This window comes from Varanus komodoensis, unplaced genomic scaffold (assembly GCF_004798865.1).
Source record: "Varanus komodoensis strain SLA01 unplaced genomic scaffold, ASM479886v1 scaffold15, whole genome shotgun sequence".
In the NCBI taxonomy this organism is placed as follows: domain Eukaryota; kingdom Metazoa; phylum Chordata; class Lepidosauria; order Squamata; family Varanidae; genus Varanus; species Varanus komodoensis.
Genome location: NW_025335440.1, coordinates 24,056,274 through 24,067,265, shown reverse-complemented (window position 1 = coordinate 24,067,265; position 10,992 = coordinate 24,056,274). Strand labels below are relative to the sequence as shown.

At 53.5% G+C, this 10,992-nt stretch overlaps 1 protein-coding gene and 1 long non-coding RNA gene across 2 annotated transcripts; one reads left to right on the top strand and one right to left on the bottom strand.

Moving 5' to 3' along the window:
* Window positions 1-433: 433 nt before the first annotated feature.
* On the bottom strand, window positions 434-3,091 carry SKIDA1 (SKI/DACH domain containing 1). The gene has a single exon (XM_044425154.1). It carries the CDS (start codon window positions 3,089-3,091, stop codon window positions 434-436), a length of 2,658 nt encoding a protein of 885 aa, XP_044281089.1.
* A 343-nt stretch (window positions 3,092-3,434) lies between these two features.
* On the top strand, window positions 3,435-10,110 carry LOC123020868. The gene is made up of 2 exons (XR_006414208.1): window positions 3,435-3,750; window positions 7,898-10,110. It is a non-coding gene; the product is annotated as an uncharacterized LOC123020868 (long non-coding RNA).
* Window positions 10,111-10,992: the final 882 nt, after the last annotated feature.

Sequence of the window (10,992 nt, the reverse complement as noted above, 5' to 3'; positions counted from 1 at the left end):
AAAACAAACCCAAACATTTACTTGTAGCAGTTGAATTGAGGTACCGGGTGCATTATTAGCATTTTGAGACAGTAAAGTGTTCCAGCTTTAGCAGATTCCACTGAGGTGTTTGCTTTGTTTTGTTTTAATAAACTTGACACTTTCTCCTGAAATCGTCCGTGGAATGTTAGACCTCTTCCCCACCCCCCTTTCCCCATTATTTACTTTCATGGTAAAGAAAATAGTAATCCAATTTTCTTGTCTTCCCAAAGAAAGAATAGACCAGAATTCCTCAAAAATAATAATAATAATAATAATAATTAAAAAATAAAATCAGATGTGGTGAAGAAGAAGCCATCCAGCGTAGATTCTCAAAGGTAAGGGTGGGAGAAAAGGTGGAGGGAGAAACAAAAAGACACAACAGCCATGAAGTAGGGTTCCCATTCAACCTCTCTCATGAATGAAATTTCCTGAACTTGTGGCTGGGTGGAAGAGGTATTGCTGAGCCTCCCGGCTGCCATTTCCAGACAGGATGAGCCCTGGGAGGGGGTTGGGCATCCCTGGCGGTGGTTAAGGTGTAGGCTGGCAACAAATCCCCATCTAGGCCGACCACTAAGGAGGGCGGGCAGGGAAAGTTGCCCATGAAGCTAAAGGGCCTCTTGACGGCGGAGGCGACGTGGCCGGCCACCCTCTTGCGCCGGCTGAGAACTGTCAAGTCGTCCACCAGGGCGCCTTCGTGGGCCTCGAGGAGCTTTCCCGGGGGCGGCCGGGGCCCGCGGACGGACTTCAGATTTGGTTTGAGTGGTGCCGGGCTGGGCAGGACGGCTCGTTTGCCCAGCACCAGTGTCCGGTAGTTCTTCCTCACCCTGGCTCCGAATTTGTATTCCCCGTCCTCGGGCTTGGCGGCGGCGGCGCCTAAAGTGCATGCGGCGGGGGCTTGGCTCAGGGGGGGCGGCGGCGGCGGCGGGCTCGAGGGGGGGCTGGGGGACTCGTCCGGGCAGGCGGGGTCTTCCTTGGCCGGCAGCAGGAGGCCCCCGGGCGGCTGGGTCGGGCTGGGCGGCGGAGACAGCTGCCGGTCTCCCTCCGCCTTGGGCTCCGCTTCGCCGCCTTCCCACTTCAGGGGGGGCTGGCTCTGGACGGGGAGAGCGCCATACTCGGCGTTGGCACTATTGTCCTCGACTTTGATCTGGGCAATGGGCACAAGGGGCGCGGGCTGGCCAGCGTCTGGGGGCTGGGGGCATTCAGCAGCAGTGGTGGCCACCTCGACCTGGCTCTGGGAAGAGGAACGGCCCAGGCAGGGTGGGGAGGGCAGATCCAGCCGAGCAGCTTCTGGGGACTTCCTGTGCACCCCCCTAAGAGCATCAGTGGGGCTCTCTGCACAGGCCGGAGGAGGAGGAGGAGGAGGAGGAGGAGGAGAGGCGGCTTGCTGGGCTTTCCTCGCCTCCCAGGGTCTTTGTTGTGGCAACGCGTGACTTGTCTTTGGGCTGGGCGAAGGAGTGCCCCCGGCCAGGCCTGGGACTACAGGCAGGTCAGGGACCTTCTCGTCGTCGGGCGCGCTGGAAGGACGCTGGCCGGCCAAAGAGAACTCCTCGCAGCCGGTCCCCTGGCTGAGCTGCCCCAAGCACGGGCCGCCGGAGGGGGGGCTGTGGCAGGCCGCGCAGGGCTCGGGCTTGGGAATCCAGCCGGCTGGGGTGCTCCAGTCCTCCTCGGGCGTTTCGGATTTGATGGCCCGCGCCGGAGCCGGGAGCTGCTCGCCGCCAGTGGGCCGGGGAGGAGGGTGAGGGAGGCTGGTCGCAGTCAGGAGGCTGGGCAGCTTGCAGAAACTGGTGCGCCTGAAACGGATGCTCTGCACGGACACTTGACTAGAGCCGGAGCTGCTGGAATCCGACTCAGAGCTGCTCTCTTCCTCCTCCTCCTCCTCCTCCTCCTCCTCTTCCTCCTCCTCCTCCTCTTCATCGGAGCTCAGGTCGCTGGAATCCGAGGCGCAGCTGCCTTCCTCCTCCTCCTCCTCTTCCTCCTCCGAAGAACCCGAATTACTGGTGCTGGTTAAACTAGAGCAGAAGTCGGAGTCGTTAGCCGCTTGATCCGAATAGGAGCTGGAGTCGGAGTCGCTGCTGTAGGTCTCCGGGAAGGGCTGCGGCGGCGGCGCCGCCACGAAGCCGTTCAAGCCGGGCAGCCTCGGGGACGCCGGGCAGGGCTTGCAGGCGCGGGGCACGAGCACGAGGCGCCTCCCGCAGCCGGGCGGGAAGCGGCGCTCGGCGGCGGCGGCGGCCTTCTTCCTCCTCGAGCGGCACCCCGAGCCCAGCGGGCTGCCTCTCGTCGCGGCGGCGGCGGCGGCGGCGGCGAGCTTGGGCTGCGCGGCAATGGCGGCCGAGGAGTGGTAGCAGTAATGGGGGTGCCTGGAGCAAAGCAGGCTCCGAAAACACGCGGGCTCCGCCGCCAGCGACACGTAGCGGGGCCCGAGGGGGGCAGTTTCATAGTTTGGGGACCCTTTGCCAGGCGGGCGGGCCCGCCCCGGCGAGCTGTGCCCGGTCGAGGGGCTCCAAAAGTGAGGTAGATCCGCGGCCGGTAGGAACGCGCCCGCCGCCGCCGCCGCCGCCGCGGCGCGCCACGCTTTCCTGCTGCTGGCCAGAGGCGCGGCGGCCCCATTCAAGCCCAGCCAAAGTTTGCCCCCGCCATCCTTCCAGAAGGTCGCGTAGCTGGGCTCTGGCCCGGGGGCGGCGGCCTGGACGGGCCCCCCGGGGCCCCTGCCGCGGCGACGGCCGCCTCCTCCTCCGCCGCCGCCGCCGCCGCCGCCGCGCTTGGTCCTGAGGACCCGCTCGGTCTTGCACGAGGTGTACAGCGCCTCCACGTCCTCGCGGGAGATGAGCGTGCATTTGGCGGCGTGGAAGGCGATGGAGTTGATGGCTTTGAGCTTCCGCAGCTCCTCCAGGTCGCAGTGGTGCTTCTTGACTTTCAGGTGGTCCATGCGCTTGTGCACCGTCGTGCGCGGGATGTTCTTCAGGAGGTCGGTGAAGACCTGCGAGAGGGCGAACATCTGCTTGCCCTGGATCACCAGGTAGCCCAGGCGCACGCCGTCCACCTCGTCGAAGCCCGACTTCAGGTCGCCCATAGCGCGCGCCTCAAATGATCCCCAGCATTTGGGAGCATCAAACGGGAGAGCGACGCCCCCTCCCCACACACACGCGCCCCCCCCACACACACCCCTGTTGGAACCGTGAGCGGCAGCGGCAGAAGGAAAGGTGTGTGCGGGGAGACGCGAGGCAAATCCACACAGAAAACTATAAAAATCCTCAGCCAGGTTTGGGTCTCAAGGCATCCTGCTGAATGGAAAAGAACAAAGCTTGTTATTCCTGATCAAACTTTGGAGGATTAAAAAAATCAGCAGAGAGAGAGGGGGGGAGAGGGAGGAAGAGAAGGGGAGGGAGGACTAGATGGAGAGGATAAAAAAATCATGTCCCGGAAAAACGCCTTTTGGGGTGGGGGTCTGCCCCCGGTGTGTTTCTCGACGGCAGTGATGCGGGCGGGCGGGCGGGCTACCTGAGCCCTTTGGCGGGCGGTTTTCCTCCCTGCCCAGCCAGGATAAAGGAATGCGAGGAAGGGAGCCGCCGCCGCTGCCGCCGCCGCCGCCGGAGAGAGAAGAGCCTCGCAGCCGCCCTTCCCGCCGCTGCTTTCGCTCCAAATCAAATGACAGAGTGAAGTGAGCTGGTCCGGAGACACCTTCATCAATTAATTCCTCTAAAGCCAACGCTGATTGGACACTCCTGACAGGTGATGCAATAAAAATTGATATTCCACCCCCTTCTCAACCCCCCCCGAATCTCCGGCTAATTAGCATACTCTTAGACTGCCACCTCCCCTCCCAAAGTAAATAACACTGTTAGTATATAAATCTTTCTATTAAACAATCCGGAGCTTGCAGCCAAGCCAGAGAGCGCTCTGTGGCGCAGGCTACGGAAGGAGCGGATTGGGACGCCCCGTTCTGCTGGCGCGGTGTTTGCTTTTAAATCTGAGGAATAAATCGAATTTAGAAACCGGATTCGGGCTGCTTAGTCGCATATATGAGGGAGGTTCTTTCTCGGTACTGTAAGAATTCTAGGGACGTATGGATGAGGTCGAGGGAGATTGTGCAGAGTAACCATTTTAAGTAACCGCTTTAAAGGGGCGTTCATTCTGCATTGCGGGGCGTCAAAGAGTCTTCCTCGCCTGTCGCTGGTCTCTTCCTTTCTTTGGCTTTAAAGTTTTATTCTCCTTTCAAAGCTGGGTCTTAATTTGCTGTCATTTGATTATTCTGCTGTTAACGACTCGGAGAATGAGAGATACTCACGTTCGCGAGATTGGCCTCTTCTTTCCTTCTCGCTCCAGTCCCTCTTTCTCTCCCCGATAGCTAAGTTGTTGCTACTAGGATTCTTAGGGACTGTGTGGTTATCCTGAGCTGCAGCTCCGTGATACTGTAACACTTTTCTCTGAAATTCTGCCTGTAATATTGGGGGGAGGGGAGGGGAGGGGAGGGGGAGGAGGGAGGGGGGGAGAGATCGGGACGTGGGCTCACGTCAGACCCATAACAAAGCATAGATAAGCCAGAAATGTATCCACTTTTCACAGTTCACGGTGCTGCCTCGCAAGGTGGAGGGCTCCCCCTTCCCAGTCCCCGGGTCCACGCCAGGACTGCCTGCGTGTTGTTTGCTGCTGCCAGGGAAGGGGAAAGGTAGCAGGGGGCGGGGGGAGGAAGAGGAGGAAGAAAATTGTTACGGGTCGGAAAGATGCTTCTGGCTTATGAACCGCTGTTCTCGCAGGCAGGCACTGAGAGAGAACTTCCTGTCGCTTCGGCGGGTTCGATTCTCTTTGCCCCCGCTTCCTTCGCTCCCCGACGAACAACCTCCAAGCGGGGCTGCAAACTTAGATTTAATTATACTCGTTGAGGTCGGGGGTTACTGTGAAGCTGGTCGGTGCATAGCAGGAGCGTGAGGTCCCTCCTGCAGCCAAATCACGCGTGTCCTCTCGAGCATAGGCTGGCACCCCCCCCCACGCCCTGCTGTCAACTTGCAGGGGAGCCCCGAGTACTTTGGGCCTCATGGACAAAATGGAGAGGGCAAGTGCCACTCGCACACTTTAAGCCCCCCGCCCCCCCAAAGAGGAGACGGTGTTCTCCCCTCTCCGCTGTAAGGTAAACCCTTTAACCTTTCCAAAGACGCTTAAGGTCTCTTCTGTCGAAAGTAGCCATCAGATACATTAACACCCTAGAACAAAATGACAGCTCACCCTGACAGCTCGGCTCCAGTGCCCAATTAAGCCGCAGAACCCCACTTAAGCGCGTTCGAATGGGCGTCAAATCGGCTTCGACCCAGCTGAATTTCAGTGGATCGAGCCGTTAATCGATTTTCAGCTAAAATCTGGCCAGAAGCACAGAAGTCTATGGTCTCCCAAAATGACACGCATTCGTGGCTCCAGAAAACCACGGAGATGGGGGATGAAAGAACAAGCCACGTCTTCTTATTCCTTAGTTCTCTCCTTCCCGCACCTCGCACATACCGGGTGACATGGGGGAGAGCTCCTCTTACTCCGGAACTGGAAAATAAACGTACATAAACAAGTATAACCCCCTCCCCCAATTTTTGTAATTAATTTTCACGGCCGTTTTGCATAACTAGGTAAGACGCAGGCAATCTCTCCTTCCTTCCCCCCTCCAAAGCCACAGTTCCTCAGGAATTCTGCAGAGAACTGGGGGGGGGGGAGCATCCGGAAATTAAGGAAGTCCACTGAATCGCGTCAAAATCAGAATGGGATTTGAAAAATCGGCTCCGCTGTTGCTCCCTCAGCTCCCCAGCTATATAATGCGCGCTTTAACTTAACAGGGCGACTCTTTTTCCTTGGAGCTTCAAGGCCGATTTCCCCATTCAGGCAAGCAGCTACATAATGTGAAATTACAAACACACGCACGCACGCACACACCCCTCTTCCCCCGAGAGAGGCAGAAGGGAAGTATGGCCCACGGAGTCCCGATGCTGCCGCGCTTTCAACATCACAGAAAGGCGGCGGGGAACAATGCATGCCTCCTCGCCCTGCCACAGTTTAGCTCCGCATCTGGCTGGTCTCGCCTCCAGTCTCCTCTTCTCCCCCCCCCCCCCCACGCACAGGAGACCCGCTCCGGAGCTGCTAGCAAAGTTTCGAGGAGAAACAGCTGCTTGTTTTGTAAAAAATTGTTGTTGTTGATATCAATTCATAAATAATTATTAAGGACGGAGGAGGCGGGGCTGGGGAAGAGGGGAAGAGACGGAAGGAGGGCATGGAAGGAACAGGGAGAAAATGTATAGGATTAAGCGCGAAGGGCATTTCGGAGCCTTCCCTTTTCTCTCCTATTTCCAGGCTGGCAGCAGCTCTCCCCCCCCCCCCCCCCCCCCCCCCCCACCCCCACCCCTGCGACTCCTTTTTCCCGCCCCCTGCGTTGAGGCCGAGCCGGGTAAGATTCCCTGACGGCGCGATCCACAAAGTACGTGAAGCCCGAGGTCCTGGACCTAAAGTTCTGTCTTCTCGGGCTGTTTGCTGCTCTGATTAACGTGGAGAGCTAAAGCCGTGCCTCGACCTGGTCAGGTTCAATTCCCTTTTGATTCCTGTGTAGCGCAAGCTACAACCAACCGGCTCTCCCCTGCAGCAGCGGGGCACCCGGGAATCAATGGGCGGTGGGGATCTCCCCCTCCCCTCCCCTCCCCCTCACACTCACACACACTCACACACATTTGACCACAGTTGTCGGTCTAGTTGGCCTCTTCAGAAAGCGTCTGCGGTTTTTGCTTTCTTTAAACCCTGACGTGAAAACATTGACGTTCCTCCAAGCTTTTTAAGGGTCGCTGGAACCCGAGATTTTGACCAAAATGCAATCTTAACTTCGTCTTCTTCTTCTTCTTCTTCTTCTTTTTTTTTTAATTTAAGGCAGGCTCGCGGCAAGGTTACTCCATGTGTGTGCGCGCGCGTGTCACGGAGAGAGAGGCGGATATATAAACAACAAATATACAAACATAAACCCAGCCCGAGCTCTTAAGGAAACGTGCTCCACACATGCGAAAGACGCGCTCGCTCCACTCGGGAGCTCGTCCCCCAGGAGCCTTTTGTTCCTCGGAAAGTTCCTCCTCTCGATTTGGGGCTGGACGGGGGAGGGGAGGAACCTGCCAGTGTCCTCGTGGTCATCAAAACACGCGGCATGTCCGGGATCTTCCTTATGCACGTCGGGAGTCAACCCTTATTTAAACAACACGGACTGACGGAGGGCCCCTTTCAAGCAAAGAAAGGCCAGAGGCGGTCCGTGGATTTGCATGTACACCCGAAGTGAATTGCCATCAATAGCACGCAACGCTTAGTTTCAGAGTATTAACGTGAAAATCGCTCCTCTCCGAAAGCCTGGAACGATATTTATTATTGTTATCCTTAGAACCCGGATTTTCCCGGGGAAATTGGGGCGTCTTTTTCTCGGTGGCAAAGTTATGTGCGTGGACTATTTCCCGGGTGAACGAGAGGCGCAGGCGAGGGCTCGTCCACAGAGGAAAAGCAAAGGCAGCGCTTTCTCCGGCCGCCGAGGCTGCTCTGCAGCCCCGCTGAGCCTCCTCGCTCGAAACCAAGCTGATCTCGACTGCAGGCTTAGGCCCGCTTTCCTGAGATCAGCTCGGCTTGAACTGAGCGGGACTTGGCAGGCATGGCAGGGCCTCGATTTCTTAGACTGACATCAAGACTCGGAAACAACCATACTTCTGCAAGCACGGGAACTTATTTCCCAGCCCCAGGTAGGGTTCGGGCGGGCACACAAATCCGCCAAAGAGGTTAGGAATAAATCGCGGAGCACAGAATAGCACCATCTCCAGTCGGGAATCGTACTGAAGAAGCCCTTGCGGTGCTAAAGTCGTGATATTTGCTCTTCTTTCTTTAGGCAGAACAGACCATGTATCCTGGTGGAGAGATCTCTACACTAGCTAAATCAGGAAGGAAAAGCACGTGGACTCGAGTTGTTTTGCAGCCAAGTCCCAGAACCCACTGAAGCGGAAGCACGAGTTTTTAAGCAGATCCAAGGGATACCTTTTTGAAGAGAAGAGCACCGAATGAACATCGCTCCAGATAGCTGGGGATGGGCCTTGGGGAAGTAAATGGGAACAAAACAGATTAAGATCAGTGGGACTGAATCGGGTCCCCTCTTTGTAGGCTGGTTTAACTGGGCTGTGGATTGGAAGGGCATTCAAGACGCACACTTTCTGCAGCTCACCTCCCCCCACTCGCCAGATTATCAATCAAATGTGTTCCTTTTCCCATGGAGTGAGCCTCAGTCTGTAATGTATACTCCACCTTAGATAGGATTTCTTTACCTTAGATGATATTTCACTCTGAAGCACTCATGGCCAGTGACAAACCTAATTAGAAAATAACAAGGAAAAATATTCTTCACCCACTTCTGTAAACCTATTCCCACTGATGTCAGATGGTGTTGTTTTTAACTGGTGGTATTCATATACATCCATTTAGTCACTGTTTTTGGGTTGTGAGGAAGGGTGTGTGTCCATGAGAGGGGGGGTCTATATTTGAAACCGCCCTCTTAGGTTGTGCTTTGATATATTTTCATTGTATTATCATGATGATGTTTAAACAGCTCTGCAATCTAGGCTGACCTCTTCTTTCTGGGGCAAATAGCTCAGAGCACCATTTACAGCCTTTTAAAGGTTTACTTGTGAAATGCAACAGCCTTTTAAGCCTCTGTTTCACTTGGTCTCTGCATTTTTCTTATCCTGGTGTATTTTTACACAGAAACCATCTTTTTCTTTATGATTAGCAATTTCTGCTTAGTGTAGCAAAGGTTCTTCAAGGATTAGCCTAGAGAGAACACTGATTATGTATTTTCTTCCAGAAGTAGAAATTCAACCTTTTCCAGTCTAAAATAGCTATAGCCAATCTAACAATCTACCGCCCCCGATAATATGTCCACTGCAGTTATGGGGGATACAGGAGAGATGGGGCAAAAAGCCAAAAAACCTGTTGCAAAGGGTCAAAGAACCCCCCAGGACTATAAATTCAGTTAGATGTGACTGCTAAAAAACGCAATGCATATTTTTTAAAATGACAAATATAGATCCTTTTGCTTAGGGTAATTAAAGGAGGGGGGTGTTTTGGACACTTCAAGACCCATAACTAAGTTCTTGTAACATAACATCAGGCTTTTGAGTTATTTCTTTGTAAACAAAGCAACAATTTATAGTGCTGTTAAGGGCTGCTCCTTCCTCCCCCTTTCCCAAGCTTTGTTTTCTCACATGGAGTATCTTCTTGCTCCACAGATATTAGGGAAAGACGGACTTTCCCCTTTTTAATCGTCAGGTTTTTTTCCCTAGAAACTTTGCTCATCCTTGTTGTTTTTAAACCTCACTTTTAAAGAAGAGGTTTTTTGGGACACAAACTGCATGCCATGTTGCCTACTGACCCATAATCAAAATGCAGTGACCTTCTACCCTTTTTTTGCCCCTTGACCCATCCTGAATTCAATGCAGCCTTTATAAATTTGCAAATCCTTGGACGAAAAGGGGATTTGGGGGGGGCTTTGTTCTGTGAGGGTCCTAAAAGTGTGCATTTTTAATTAGACACGAAGGTGCAGTAAACAGAGTCCCGAACACACTTGTGTTTCTTACATTACAGGTGGGCATATGCCTAAATTAGATTTCAAAAAGATATTGCTTCCCAACGCACTGCCCCCCCCCCCCAAAATTGCCACTAGAACCAATGCACAGAAATTGAAGCAAGCAGCAAAAGGCAATTGCAAACATACGAGATTCGAAGGTTATGGATTGCACCAAATTAGCAATGTGGTACAAATCACTTCCATGACGTAAGGAATGGCCAGACCACAGCCTTCCAGCGCTCCTCATCTCCAAGGTCTGTGGGGATCTTGATGACCCGGGGAGGGGAGAGGGGAGGGGGAGAGGAGAGGGAGATTTGATCTGAAGCTACAGGCGCATTCCCTTATCTCGCTTGCTATCAGCCAGTTTAAAGGACACCATAATTACGATTGCGATAAAAGCAAGACAATGCGTGCCCATTTGTGCTGAATAAATAAGGAATGTTTACAACTCTAGAATGTTTCAACGGTAATTAAAGACCGGCAAAGAAAACCTCTCCTTCTACCCTCATACTTATTTACTCGATTTTGTTTTCATTGCAACCTTTGATTCTCTCCCCTTGAAGCAGAACAGTCTTTCAGAAGGAAATGGAGAGCTTCGCAAGTGGGACAGGAAAGATGCAGACATCCAGCATCATTTTGTTTGTTCTGTTTATTCATCCAGTAGCACATGCAGAGAGATTCAATGGGAAAACCTTTCAGTTTAGCATCACCTATTCCCTCAAAGAGTCGGCGGTTCCGGTTCTTGGAGCACCCAGTGGAGTCCCAAGAAACGGGGCTGGAGGGGTCATCCTCCCAGTTTCGTCCCACAAGCAGGAGACAGAGATCCCAGAGGGCGTGGGTGGCAGTCAATGCCTTCTTTCCATGTATCTGTAAGAGCCCTGGAATCCAAAGGAGGCTGAAAACTCATCTCATTTGCTAAGACGCAAGGATCAATTCAAATATCCATTGTATCAGCAAACTTCATCATAATCAGATTAAAGGAAGGTTTAGGCTCTAATGCCTGCGAGGCATTAAACATCAAGTGGAATAGGTACAAATCAGTGAATGGACTTCTTTTGTCATTTGATCAGTACATTTAAAAAACATTACACCAACACCACTATTTCCTTTCCTTTTTTACCTTCTCTAAAAGAACGGTGGTCTCATTCTTCTTCCGACACGTTTTCCCTAGCCACGACCATAACGTAAACTTTCCACCCTGATTTTCTGAATCCAGCTCATTTGTTTTTATTTCAAGATGCAAAACTTTTTCCACGTGGGGCCAAAGCAGATTCAAATGCTTGCCGGGTTTGTCTTTTAACATATAGCTCTTAAGGAACTAATAAGTACAAATTCTTTCCTTTTGGGGGGGGGGGGGCGAATTCTTA